This window comes from Ictalurus punctatus, chromosome 5 (assembly GCF_001660625.3).
Source record: "Ictalurus punctatus breed USDA103 chromosome 5, Coco_2.0, whole genome shotgun sequence".
NCBI lineage: Eukaryota > Metazoa > Chordata > Actinopteri > Siluriformes > Ictaluridae > Ictalurus > Ictalurus punctatus.
The window spans coordinates 29,445,927-29,460,535 of record NC_030420.2 but is presented as its reverse complement, the minus strand read 5'-3'; the positions used below and the strand labels follow the sequence as shown (position 1 = coordinate 29,460,535).

At 36.2% G+C, this 14,609-nt stretch overlaps 1 protein-coding gene across 1 annotated transcript; it reads left to right on the top strand.

Annotated features, from left to right (window-relative positions):
- Positions 1-3,429: 3,429 nt before the first annotated feature.
- Positions 3,430-11,981, top strand: LOC108265452 (solute carrier family 2, facilitated glucose transporter member 6). Its single transcript, XM_017467781.3, has 10 exons — positions 3,430-3,543; positions 6,609-6,762; positions 7,007-7,213; positions 7,925-8,024; positions 8,363-8,574; positions 8,930-9,079; positions 9,201-9,309; positions 9,426-9,605; positions 10,644-10,789; positions 11,135-11,981. The coding sequence occupies exons 1-10, from the start codon at positions 3,476-3,478 to the stop codon at positions 11,231-11,233; spliced, it is 1,425 nt and encodes a 474-aa protein (XP_017323270.1). The 5' UTR covers positions 3,430-3,475; the 3' UTR covers positions 11,234-11,981.
- Positions 11,982-14,609: the final 2,628 nt, after the last annotated feature.

Below are 14,609 nucleotides of genomic sequence, written 5' to 3'. Positions count from 1 at the left end.
AAGAATAAGGGAGCATAATTTTTTCTTCCTATGATTTTCTGGAAATTCAGATGATGCAACTTCCTGTTGAATATGTCACAATATTTAGAAAATTTTCTAGGGGTGAATGTGTTCAAGTAACAGTGTTGAGTGAATGTTGCCGGGCATTAAAATGCATGTTTTTCATCAGCAAAGCTGATGTTTCTTTGTTTTCCAGCATCAGAAATTATTTGTTTCTTATCATTTTTAAAGCATTAACATGAACTTTTTCTCTGTTCTTTTGCTGAGACAAGGTTCTCAGCAAAAGAACAGGGAAAAAGTTAATGTTAATGCTTTATTTGTGAGTTGTAGCGGTATGTGCTACACTGTATGTTTTGCTATATACAAGACCATTGAATTTCTACTCACTACATATTTTTGAGTAATAAAGCAGCTATCTTTTATTTACATTTATACTTATATTTCATAGCAAACTTGAAGAAAATACATTTTAGGGTTAGAACTGACCCTAGACCCTAAACCAGCATTAATACAGACAATTAAGATAATTGCATCACTAACATGCATGTACTGTACATTATCTGAGTTTGTCATAAGAGACACAATATCCTCTTCACCAGAAGATGGCACCCATGTGTACTGTGAATGAAGCTTCAAGTATTTTCAATGGAGCAACAATTTTTTTTTTTTTTTTTTTTTAAATCAAACTTACATCTGGTTTTTAACTTTCTGTACTTTACCTGAGTTTTTAGTTCACCTAATACTTTTGACTTTTACTTACTACTGTCTCCTTTCCCCTTTCTACATTAAAAAACTACTGTACATTGCTACATTTTTCTATAATCATATACATGGAAAGTGATCTTTTAGCATCAGACAGCTTGAAGGAGATTCTAAATTGCTAAATCTAAAATTTAATAGATGTGACAGCATGAACGAGACCTACTAACCATCACTGTAAACTGCTGTTGTGTACACTTTTTATTTATCAAGGCATTTTGTTTTGTGACAACTAACTAATGGTGTTCAGCTAGTTGTATGGTCAGAGTTATTATCATACTAGCTAATGTTAAAAAGATTGGGAATAAAGCTGTTTTTTCATTAACATTAGTTAATGTTTTCCTATACAATAATGCAATAATTTACCATCAGTAAATAGTCAGTGAGTGATTTGAGACAGGCATTGTTTCTTTTGTGAATTTTTCTTGACGTTTAAGATGATATTTTTCCAATTTTATTTTGAGTGAAGAATATGTAGCTGTATATCATCTTTTACCAGAATATTTATTTGTTAAGCAACCGCAATTTCACTCATGTAAAGAATTTGTGTACACCTGTGTAAACCTGATTTCAATTGAAAAAAAAAAAAAAAAAAGGTTCAAAGCTTCAATAAGCCCTATATTGCCATCACTAGCTTTTATGATGGTAGCTAAATATTGTTTGCATAACTGAGAAACATAACCAGCTCAACACTATAACTATAACAATATAACTAACATGGCTATAGGGATGATGCTGAAAAGGACCTGTTCAGCATTGGGGAAGAAATTTGTTGTCTGAATATTACAGGTAGCTTTAACCGCCTGGAAATAAGTGTGTTTAATAATACCATTCTGCCATCCTTTAAAACATCCTCCATTGTAACATTATGGAGAGAATAGCCTGGGCCATGCTCGTAAAGGGAGCAATGATATTTGCTTCATATCAGTTTCAGGTAACCCAACCCCCCACCTAAATGGACAGTAAAGCTATGTGTAAGAGAGGAGATTGTCAGACATAGTAAGCTTTTTTTCTTATCAAAACTATAATCATCCACTTTCTCTCATTTCCCTTTTCTTCTTGAAGTTTGTGGTGAGCAACCTCTGCCCTCTTGGTCAGTTACTACAGCATAAAAGTAACTATACCAAATAGCAGTTTAAATCCAAAATCCAGGACTTCTGAAGTGGAAGCCTTTCTAAATGACTAAAGAATAGGGTTGGTGAAAAGTGGTGTGTGTAAAAGATACTCGAATCACCAAAGATGATCTACTTTTTACCTGGTAATAAAAATTCTTCAACATTAGTTTTTAGTGGTATAAATACAAAGTTGGTTTATTTTTTTAGTGCATAACTTATTTCCAGTATAGTAAACGTTCATCAAGATCCAAAAGACAATGATCAGCTTATGATTTTGGGAAAAACAAAAATCCAATACATTTACATTTATGGCATTTGGCAGATGCCCTTATCCAGAGAGAATTACAGAAATGCTTTGGAGTCTCTATAAAGAAATACATCCCGATACTGGTTCACTGCATATACAAAAATACTCAAAAGGGCTTGGAGTTCATTGCAGATAGGATTGTGGATCTCTCTCTCTCTCTCTCTCTCTCTCTCTCTCTCTCTCTCTCTCTCTCTCTCTCTCTCTCTCTCTCTCTCACACACACACACACACAAATACATTATGAAATAAAAAAAAAATTGCTGTTTACATACTACATTTAAAGTGGGCAATGTGGGAAAAAAATGAAGGGTCATTTGAAGCGTTCTACCCTAGTAAAGGATTATTTAACGAAATCTTTCTTTTTGTACCAATTATTATCGGCATGTTTTTTTTTTTTTTATTGTAATGCATTTATTCACAAAAATTCCACTGATTTGCATGTGAAGTTTGCATGTGTAACAGTCTGGGCATGTAAAATTGAAGGTAAATGTTTGTTTAACACATGATGGTATTTCTCCTTTACTGCTCATCAGAATGTTGGTTGGTTTCACATTTCTAAAAGTCAAACACAAAGCGAATCTTTCACACCACAATCTTGTGATAAGAGATGCTTATCTTTAGGTCTAAGTTCCTGCACACCTGGCTGATATTAACAACAAAAATTACAGTATGTCTCATTGCAAAAAGGGATGGTAATTAATAAACTTAAACTTAAAATGAATAATAAATACATTTTAGAGCGGTTAAAAACATGTGCCAAGAGATTTACTAAACAGCACATATAACACACAAATGCAGACGGTTTGATATAATGGCAAAGAAAAAAAAGACTAAGACTATCTTTTTTAACCAACCAAGAAAAAAGACACTTAAAAAGATTTCTTAACCACATAAGCTTCCAGAATAGGTAAGGTTTTAACTCTCTAGACAAGTCTTTGAATGCCACAGTCCTGAAGACATCACACATGCTGGCACACAACTGCGCATGCATCCTGTATAACCATGTCACATTTTTAACAATCAACTGTTGACAATATAAATGTGTAAACGCGTAAAGAATTAATAATTGTGGCTTATGAAGTTACACCACACTTGCTTAACATAAAAAAACAACAAAGACCAGTGTAATAAAATAGTCTCTGCTTCCTCAGTTGATCTCACTCTTTTGTCTCACTTGATGTAAAGTACATGATGTCAAACAAAGACGCATAGTCTCAGTTTCACTTTAGGTTATTCTATAGCATTAAGCTGCCATATAGACTGAAAATCAGAGATTGAGGGTACACAGGAAGCAATGGCATCAGAAGAGAACGAAACAACTCCATTATTAACTAATAATCAGGATACACAGGGACAAATAAGGTAGATTTTAAATAATCTTGTATATTTATGCTCTTTACTGTTATAATTATATATATATATATATATATATATATATATATATATATATATATATATATATATATCGATATATAAATAATAAATATCTATATATGTATATATGTATGTGTGTATATATATTATATATTTTATATATATATAAATATATAAATATTTTTATGCAATTCTCTCTCTCTCTCTCTCTCTCTCTCTCTCACACGCACACACACACACACACACACACACACACACACACACACACACACACTCTTTCTCATACTCTCTTATCTGCTGCACTTTTCTACATCCGTTTTCTACGCAAATGAACAGTGGTTCAGTAAATATGACAAAAAAAAATCTGTGATTTTTACCCAAAAAAGCAAACGATCAGTTACATAATTAATTTAGCCTCTATACTAAATTAATTCATGTAAGATGTATATTTTACTTACTTTGGGTAAAATTTTTATATTTTTTTGCAAGGGCTAACAAAATTGTGGGGGCATGGTTTTTTCTCAATTTGCATATGCATTTGCAGAACTTTAAACTGATTTGACCATTATGAATGAGTTATTTCCAATATTTCTTGTTTTGTGTACTAGTAAGTAACCAATAATAGTAATAAATAACTAATAAATAATACTAATAAAAATTTAAATTGCTAGCTAAATGTAATAATTTAAAAAAAAATGAGACTAATCCTTGGTGCCATGTAAACCTTACTATGTTTAAATATACTTAGTTAAAGTTATTTAGTGTGCATGCAGTCTTGAGTACTTCTTGTACTGAGTGTTTTATTTCAGAGTTTTTATTATTCTGAGCATTTATTGCCTTATATTTAATGTCTTGTTTATTGATCATCCTGAGTATTGATCCTAACTCTTATTGTTCTGTGTATTTATTTTCATTACTTATACAGCGTTTAGCAGAAGCTGTTATCTTGAGTGACTTACAGAAGTGCTTTGTAGTCATTATAAAAACACATCCTCATGCTAGTTCCCCAACTAAAAGCTAAAACCCTGTTTGAGGAGGTTACTACAACATCAAAGAAAACACAGACTTAGAAGTTATTTCAAGTGCTTGATGAGAACTATCTGACTATATTATAGCTTAATTTATAGATTAATGTTATATATTAAACAAAAGCAAAACCAAGACATATTTGATGTCTGTATTTGATATTATGCATGTTAAGCAGAACATGAGCATAAGGAAGCGAGGAAGCATGGACCACAAATACGGATTAAGTTGCACTGGCCTTTGTGTTTTATGTTAAACAATCCATGTGGTGTAACGTCATAAGACACTATTATTTATTATTTGAGTGTTTACACTTTCAGTACTGATCAGTAATTGATTGGGAGGGGATCGTCTCTTCAAGCTAAAACAACGGTTCTATTAAAACAGCTAAGAGATGTGTTAATTCAAGTGCTTGGTGAATAAATAGGTCTTTAGATTTTGTTTGAAGACCGCCAGTGACTCAGCTTTTCACTAGGTGTGCTAGGTGAGAGAGCAGTCTTGCTGCATGTCCTTCTTATATTTTGAGGCATGGTGGGAGCTATGCTAGAATATGCTAGCTGGTGTGATAAGTGTGGTATCTCAGTTTACGATGTCTTATTTTTTAAATTCTGCTTGAAGAGTTAATGAGTTTTCCATGTGCAAAATGATGTGCTGCTTTTAAATTGCAAGAAAAGAGTGTTCCAAAAGTGACAGACAGGATGTAATATTATAGTGCTCGATAGTGAGTTATGCAGAGGAAATGGTGCTGCACAGAACTAGCCCAAGTGTAGACTTCCTGAACCGGTGGTTTTCAACACTCTTGCTGTGTTTTTCCTGTTTATGATTAGTACTGTACCTGTACCATTCCATGCCATATTAGGTAACAAAGTTACATGCACTGTAAAACCGGATACTTCATTTAACTCAAAAAATTTGAGGAAACTAATAACCTCAAAAATTTTAAGTTGATAAATCAATTTCTTTAAACCAAATACAGTTAAATATAACAAAAAAATTTAACCCAAACATGTTATATTTAAGTGTATTTGGCTTAAACAAACCGATTTATCAACTTAAAGATTTTGAGGTAATTAGTTTCCTCAAATTTTTTGAGTTAAATGAACTTATCTGGTTTTACAGTGCACTACATTAAAGAATTCTGTTAAAGTCTCTGTTCATTCTTAGTTGAATTTTCACAACATAAGCGCCTTAAGGTGGGTGGGAGTTGGTGTGTTTTTGGCGTTGTTGGCAAGCATCATTGTTTTAAATCTTTATGTATGTGGGCATGTTTACTGTCCTGAGTTTTAACTGTCCTGTGTATGTTTTGTCCCTGAATTTTTTATTTCCCTGCAAATTTATTGTCCTGAGTATTTATTGCTTTGTGTATTCATTATCCTGTGTATTTATTGTCCTGCTGTTTGTTTATATTGTATATTTTGCACTTGTCACAGAAGGTCATGTATTTGCACTTTATGTGTTTCTGTGTTCCGTGACACTGCAGTGTTTTGTGTTGCATTATCGTCCTGAAGATATTGATTTGACTTTTAACTAGATCTACCATCTGTGACTTTTCACACTGTGTGATTTATTTTAAACTTCTGGGGGGCACAATGGCTTAGTGGTTAGCACATTTGCCTCACACCTCTGGGGCTGAAATTCCGCCTCCGCCCTGTGTGTGCACAGTTTGCATGTTCTCCCACGTGCTTCTGGGGCCTTCTCCAGGTACTCTGGTTTCCTCCCCTAGTCCAAAGACATGACTTGTAGGCTGATTGGCATCTCTAAATTGTCCGTAGTGTGTCTGTGATTGTGCCCCTCAATCATTAATCACCTCGTCCAGAGTGTCCCCCAGCTTGTGCCCTGAGTCCCCTGCAATACTGTAGGCTCCAGGTTCCCTGCGACCTTGTGTAGGAAAAGTGGTACAAACAATGGATGGATGGATTTTAAACTTCTCTATTTTATAGCTTAGATATTATTTGATGTTTATTTGTAGGTGACACTTAATATTAAAATTTTATTTTAATTTGTGCTGTAAACTTATTTTCTCATAGAAATGGCCGGCTTTACGTTGCGGCCTTTTCGGCTGTTTTGGGCAGTTTTATTTTTGGATACGCCATGGTACTTCCCTCCGCCGTGATCCCACAGCTTCAGGAGGATGATGATCCACGACTGCACATGAACGTTAATCAGATTTCCTGGTTTGGGGTAAGAGCAGCTTGTTTGTTTCTCACCCAGTATCACATGTTATCCTAAATTGCATTGAGAATGAATCTATAAACAGTATAAATGAAAGGATGTGACATGAACCTATCTGATAAAGTTGCTTATGTTCTCTCTCATGGCTGCACAGTGTTTTTCTCCACATTTAAACACCAGATCTAACCAAAATGAAATTCTCATACATGTGTCCAATAAATTTGACTCTGATTCTGTTCTATTTGTTGAATAGTCTATTTTTGCGATTGGAGCTATAGTAGGAGGGTTGATTGCCATGCTGATGAATGACAAATTTGGAAGGAAACACAGCATCATGATATCTGTAATTCCCTCCACGGCGGGGTTTCTCATGATGGCCAAAGCAAATGAATGGTTGTTGCTTCTCCTGGGCAGATTTCTCACAGGCATCGCTGCTGGGATTACAGCCAGCTCCATTCCTGTAGGTACATTTCGGGACATGGTGTTTCAAGTCTCAAATTCCTGTGTTGTTTCTTTCAAAACACTCCCCAAAGAATAGAGGCTCCACAGTGGCTTGTATAACCATCTTTCAGTCCCAATACAGAAATAAGTTACATTTCTAAATGTTAGATATATTGTAATAACTAATTAATTCAATTTCAAAACATGGTAAAGATCAAGTGGGTCAATACTTATGCAAGGAACTGTATCTGGTTGGAGGGTATAGTAAAGCAATAACGTGTGCATTACAGTGATTTTATCACGGCTAAGGGCATGTTTAGTCACGATGTGTAGCATTAAAACCCCCCCATCTCAAAGATGACCATATGCATTGCTTTTTGTCACTGTTAGGACCATATCAAATATATTTTTAGCTGGACAATTGCCTATAATCTAAACAGTGCCTGGCAATGCTGGAGATGAGATCAGAGGCATGTTTTTGACTTCTTTGTTTATGCCTCCTGACTTTAACAGGCTGCAATGCAGTGCACATTCCCAGTGCTTGCATCAGGCACATGAGTGCAGAGTTCCTGTAGTTGTGAACATTTTGAGCCCTAAAAATAGAGCCACTGGGAAAAAATGTGTGAACCCCCAGTACTACAAGCAAAGTGCTTAGTGTTTTTTTTTTTGTTTGTTTTTTAAAATTTTTTTTTTTTTTACACATAAACCTTCATAAGCTTTACTGTTGCAGGTCTATGTGTCAGAGATTTCACATCCAGGTGTCAGAGGAGCCCTGGGAGCCACTCCTCAGGCCATGATTGTCTTTGGAGGTCTGGCACTCTACGCTCTCGGTTAGTGACACATCTTCTCCCTTTTCTGCTTCATTTTACTATGTTGTGCAGACTTATCTTTGTTGTCTGCTACCTATTTAAATAGTTGGTTCTGAAAATACTCACAGTGTGCAAATACACAGTCATAAAAGTAGGAAAGGTGCAGCAATCACAGGTATTTACATATGTTTATAATGTTCTGGGCCATGTTTTATAAAGGTATTGCAGTATTTAAAAAATCTGTTAAAGAGAAAGTGTTCAAAATAATACTCTAATCTGATTAATAACGATACGCTAATCTTTTGTGACACCTTTGATTATCAATGACCTATGTTGGATTTCCTTTCCTCCCCCAACAGGTTTGGTTCTGCCGTGGCGGTGGCTGGCTATAGCTGGCGAAGTTCCGGGTCTGATTATGCTAATCCTTCTGTGCTTCATGCCGAACTCTCCACGTTACCTCATCACCAAAGGCAAATGGGAAGAGGCTGTGAGAGCCCTCCAATGGCTCAGGGGCCCTGATTCAAACTATAGCACTGAACTCAATCAAATTCAACAGATTGTCAATTCCCAGGTAAAAACAAGCAGCAGGGTTACAGAGATGATCCTTTATATTATATATCCTTTATATTATATCCTTTACTGAACGCATCAGGAGATTCCTGCATGAATTTTAATTTATATTATAAACCAACTGCATGGGTAGCATGTCACCTCACAGCTCCAGGGCTGTTCTTTGATCCTGAGCTCAGGTTACTGTCTGCACAGAGTTTCTCATGTTCTGCCCATGTCTTTCCCTGGTGCCTTATTTATAGCCTAAACTAATCAGTAATCACTTCATCATTAAAAGCTAAATGTTGATGACATTCAGTGACACTTTATATAGCTGGATTTCTTCTGACAAAGCTTCAATTCAACATTTCCAACAGCTTGGAATGGAGTTCTCAGATCATAAGGGTCCATTCTACTACAAACCAATCGTGATATCTGTGTTTATAAGAATCCTGCAGCAGATGACAGGTATTACACTCATCTTGGTTTATCTGGAGCCAATCTTTGAGAAAACAGCTGTTTCACTGGTGAGTAACTTCAAATCAGTGTCCAAAAGACATGACTTTTCTGTACATTGATATGAATTTGCCCACTGAACTTGTCTAAGCCTCTCATTATATATTTCCCCAATACTATGTCTTTATCTAGGAACCCAAGTACGATGCAGTCATAGTGGGACTGGTTAGACTGTTTGCTGTTATGATCGCAACTTGTTTTATGGACAAAGCTGGCAGGAAATCTCTTCTCTACGCATCAGGTTTGTTCTGCTGAGGCATGACTTGTGTGAACCAGCTTAACCTTCACCATAATCAAGATGCTTTTCTTTTTCACGAGTGCTATCCAAATAATAAAACATGCACTACACTCTTTCAGCATTTATAATGTTTATGGCCATGCTGACAGTGACCGTGTACACCCACAAAACATCATGTGATCCTGGGAACATAACTCTTGCAGTTCCATCTGCAACTGAGTCATTTGGAGTCATGACTGGTTTTGAGTTCAAATCTGGCACAGTTATCCCCCTCATCAGCATAATCTTTATTGCACTTGGTGAGTACTTGGTTTTCACACCAGAAACGAAATTTCACACTACACCTTGATAACCATAAAACCCACAATCAAGGTTTTGTATATTGAATAATATTTATTCAATCCATAAATAAAATGAATTCTGTATAAATTGAATGACAGTGTTTCTAAATGTAAATTAGAAAGCTTATAAAAGCAAGTCATATGAGTGTGTTGAATATATATGTGCATGGGAAGTTTCAGCTGTCAAGCTCACTGTAGAGTGAAGCCCAATGTGGTTGTCTGCTGTTTCAGCCCATCCACCTTAAGGTGTTCTGAAATGGTTTTAAAGAGTGGTTATTTGAGTTACCGTAGCCTCTGCGTCAGCTTGAACTAATCTGGCCATTCTCCTTTGACCTCTCTCAGTAACAAAGTTCTTCCACCTGCAGAACTGCTGCTCATTGGATGTTTTATCATCCGGTATAAACTGTTGTGCATCTCTGAAGGGATGAAAATACCAGGAAATCAGCAGTTACTGAAACCAGCCTGTCTGGCACCAACAATGATACCATAGTCAAAGTCACTGAGATCAGTTTTTCTTTTCCCTATTCTGATGTTTGATGTGTACATTTTGTTGATATATTGGTGGCGGCTGTCCACCAATATACTTGGGTGGTACCCTACAGTATGCTGTGGAGTGTCAGATGTTATTTCCTTTAATCACAGCTATAAACAGTTACTACCTCAACAGTCTTTTCTTTTCTTCTTGAGAAGTTAATAAAACAACAATAACAAAAAACTGCAGCTTTTCATATAAGCATGAAACCACAACAAACCATCCATTCTGAGGACTTTCCCACAATGCTTTTCCCACAAAGCACTGAATCTTAACATAAATGCTAAATAAACTTTGTGAAATCAACAATTACACACAATTACATTTTTAGATAGAACACTTGAATTAATATAAACTTGCCACTTATAAATTGCCACCTTTTGACCAATCAGATTCAAGAATTCAACAACACTGTGGTGTAAGTAAAATTATTATTATTTTTTGCTTATATTTCTTCTGAGCAGGTTATGCAATAGGCTGGGGTCCGATCACATGGCTGCTGATGTCAGAGATCCTGCCGATGAAAGTGCGTGGTGTTGTTTCAGGCGTGTGTGTGATGGTCAGCTATATCACTGCTTTCGTGCTGACACAATTCTTCATGCAGGCAGTGGTAAATTTCCTGTCATTATGGTCAATAAATCAAGCAAGAAATGACCACTGTTAATTTAAATTGTTTTTGGCTTAGAAGAGATGATTGTTTTTTCTGTTAAACATTGTGTCACAGGCTGTGCTTTCCAGTATTGGGCAAAGAGTCAAAATGTCATTATGATTAATTAAGCAAACAGGAAATGAAAACGAATGATTTAAAAATTATATATATTTTTAAAATGTTTAGAAAAGATGATCATTTTTGCTGTTAAATGATGTGTCACAGGCTGTGCTTTCCTGTAGTTTGCAAAGAATAGGATACAGTTCCCACTTTACCTTAAATTAAGTTTTTTTTTTCCCCTCACAGGATGCATTTGGACTCTTTGCACCGTTTCTGTTCTTCAGTGTAATCTGCGTGGTGAGCATCATATTCACAGCAGTGTATGTGCCTGAAACAAAAGGGTGAACACTGGAGGAAATTGAGAACTATTTCAGAACTGGACGCACCTTCACCACTGCTGAGAGTTAATCCGACTGCAATCAGGGAGAAACACAAACCTACATATTTAAATAATGATATTTTATTATCAATCTATGAATCTCAAATCAGTATAAAAGCTTGACAGGAGAGAATAAATAATAATAAAGCAATAATAAAGTCAAACGTTTTTCAGTTTTACAGATGTTTTGGATTCGTCTGTTTCCCTACTGAAAAAGAAAAATATCTTTTTGTTCGTGAAATGATATGATAGAAAAGGTCAAATATAATATACATTCCCATTCTGACCTTGAAAAGATCCTCCACTGTAGCACTATAGAAAGAAAATGTTGCTGGCCTTTCATTCTCTTCACAACTACACTCACTCACTCTTCTCTTATTGCTCGTTTCTTCTCGCAGTTTGTGGTGAGTGACCTCTGCCCTACAGTGTAAAAGTAACCTTCTGGTGAAGAGTTAATCTCAAATAGCAGTTCAATGACAAAATCAAAGACATCTAAAGTGGCAGCCTCACCACACTGTTTTCTAAACAACTGTAGAAAGAGGTTGGTAGCAGCTTTCCCTTCTATTTCACAAACAGAGCATTGGACATGAGAATCAAGTGGCTAGTTGAGGCAGATACACTTTTAAAGGGTCAAAATGATGTACATATATTTGGATGGTTTAATAAATCTTGCAGAATGCTCTAAATGAGATGTAAAGTTAAGTAAGGAATAAAACAAGACAGGAAATGCTATTATATAAAAATAATCAACACCGTTAGTGTGTTAATGTGACCTGACATGAAGTGGGGTTACTGTTACCATACCTTAAATTCACCATATAAAGTTTTTTTGTACCCACCATATCAGTATGATTATGTAATGCCAAATCCATACCATTAAATTGTGTAGATCTTGAAATTGATATAATCCAACTAATGGAATGTTTTGGGGAGGTGAGGGGAAACCGGAAAACCAGGGAAACAGACATGGATATGAGGAAAACACGTAAAACTCCACATAGACAGTAACCCAACCTTAGGATCAAATCCTGGAGACACTGGGGACCTGTGAGGCAGCAGCGCTACATGGTAAACCCTTGTAGGAACACAAATGGCAACACAACTTAATATTAATGACTGTTCTTGAATTTCTTTATCAATTTCCATAAGTGCATTACCTCTTGGACTATGGGTAAGTCATAAAGACTGAGGACTGAGCAACTTACTTATCTGAGTTGACACACACATTCATGCTTTAACTGTTTAATATCTGCCAATATAAATATTATTCATTATGCTATACCAGTTTAGCTACAGTATCTTTGTACAGTATGTAGGACTATGTTGGTTCAGGTTCCATGTAGAGTTTCCGTGCATGTTCTCCCTGCATCCATGACTTTTCCTCCCACCTTTCAAAAACAGGTCAGTAATTGGATTGCTTAATATAAATTGCTCCTAGCTGTGAATGAGTTTGTGAATATGTGTGCATGGTGATTTATGATGGACTGATGTCCCAGCCAGGGCTCCAGATCCCTGAGTAATAGAGTAATATTTTTGTGGAAATGCTGTTTACATGTGGCAGCAGTAACCTCTAGATGGCTCTCTTTTCTCACTCAATGTTACCAGGTTCAAACATAAAATTGTTCAACAGATTTGATGAGTGACTATCCATCTTTGAATGATATTCAGCTGTTTTTTCAATGTAAAATGACTCCTAAATCTCAGGTAAATTGAAAATTTGATTCACTCTTGACATCATATTTTCCCACCCTGAAAGACACATAGGTACACTCTATTAATGTAATTATTCAAAGTTTTTTTTTTTTTTTTTAAAGAACACAAGTCTTGAAATGAATCATGCCCCATCATCCAAGCCACTGTTGAAAATAAGCAGAGGATAATAGGAGGTTTTGCTTTGCATGATTGTGAGAAGATAAATAATGTGATCAGTAAAATGACTTTTGGCAGCAATCACACAACATCTGTGCAAGTAGGGATCAGAATCATAAGCTTCAGTAAGACTATGATAAGCCCCAGGGCTATTCTCTGGGCATTTCCTTTCCTGACTGCCAGGATCCAGCATGAGTTCCAGTCAGAGGTGCTCTCCCAAGGAATGAACCTATTGAAATTGCCCAAGTTGGGCTCCCACTGGTCGGAAAGTAATGCCATAGAAAAGGTGGACTGTTTTTATTGTGGGAATAAGGAACATTTCTGAGCAAAATGTAAGACCTGCAGACCTGAAGCCAAGAACCCCACACAGCTAGCCCATCTACTCATATGCAAGTGTATGACGCTACCAGTTACCATATTTGGGGGGTCTGAAACCTATATTTTCCAAGCCTTCCTAAATTCTGTAGCAAGGAATTTTGTGAATAAAACAGTGACCAAGATTAAATGTACATCTTGTTCCCCTTAAAGTTCCCCTTACTGGAACTTTAAGAGTTAAAGCTCTGAATGGATCTCCACTAGGGCGTGGTAAAGTGTCTGAGCACACTGTTGCCATTCAAATATGCACTGGCATTCTCCAGAAAGAAACGCACTCTTTCATGATCACTATCACCCAGCCACCCAATCATGCTAGGTTTCCCATGGAAGTCTACTTATGATTTTCCGATTGCTTGGAGCAAATGTGAGCTCATAACCTGGAGTGAAAACTGTTTTAACAACTTTCTGTCTCTACCATGTCACTCCACCCACAATAAAAGTTAAGAGATATGACCATATTAAAGCCCTACAGAGACATAGCTGAAGCTTTCAACAAAGCATGAGCATCCAGGCTACCTCCACACTGACCATGGGATTGTGCCATTGGCCTTTTAGCAGGTGCTGCTCCCCCTGGAGGCCAAGTCCACCCCTTGTATCTTCCAGAGACAAAGGCCATGGAGTACAACCTGTGTGACTATTTACGTTGATGACATACTGATCTACACCAAAACTGAAATTTAACATGTTGACCAGGTATGAGAAGTTTTGGAAAGACTGGTAGTGAATGACCTGTACATCAAATTAGAGAAATATGAGTTTCACCAATTCTCAGTTAAGTTCTGAGGCTACATCCTTGATGAGAACGGGGTAGAAATGGACCAGAGTAAAGTCAATGCTGTCACCCCCTTGTGATGCCAGTGGGTTGTTGGAATGATGCAGTTATTACAAGCAAAGGATATACAATCAAATATTAAGTGTTATTTACTTTAAGCCTATCTGTTTCAATACTTTTGCTCGCCTAAGATTTGGGTGGTCTGACACCATGTTCTAAGTTCTCCAACACATCTAGATGGAAATATCAGGAAATGAAAGCTGAAATTCTGATCTATCATCTCATATTCAACTTTTGATCTCAAACCCAAACAAAAGAATTGGCCT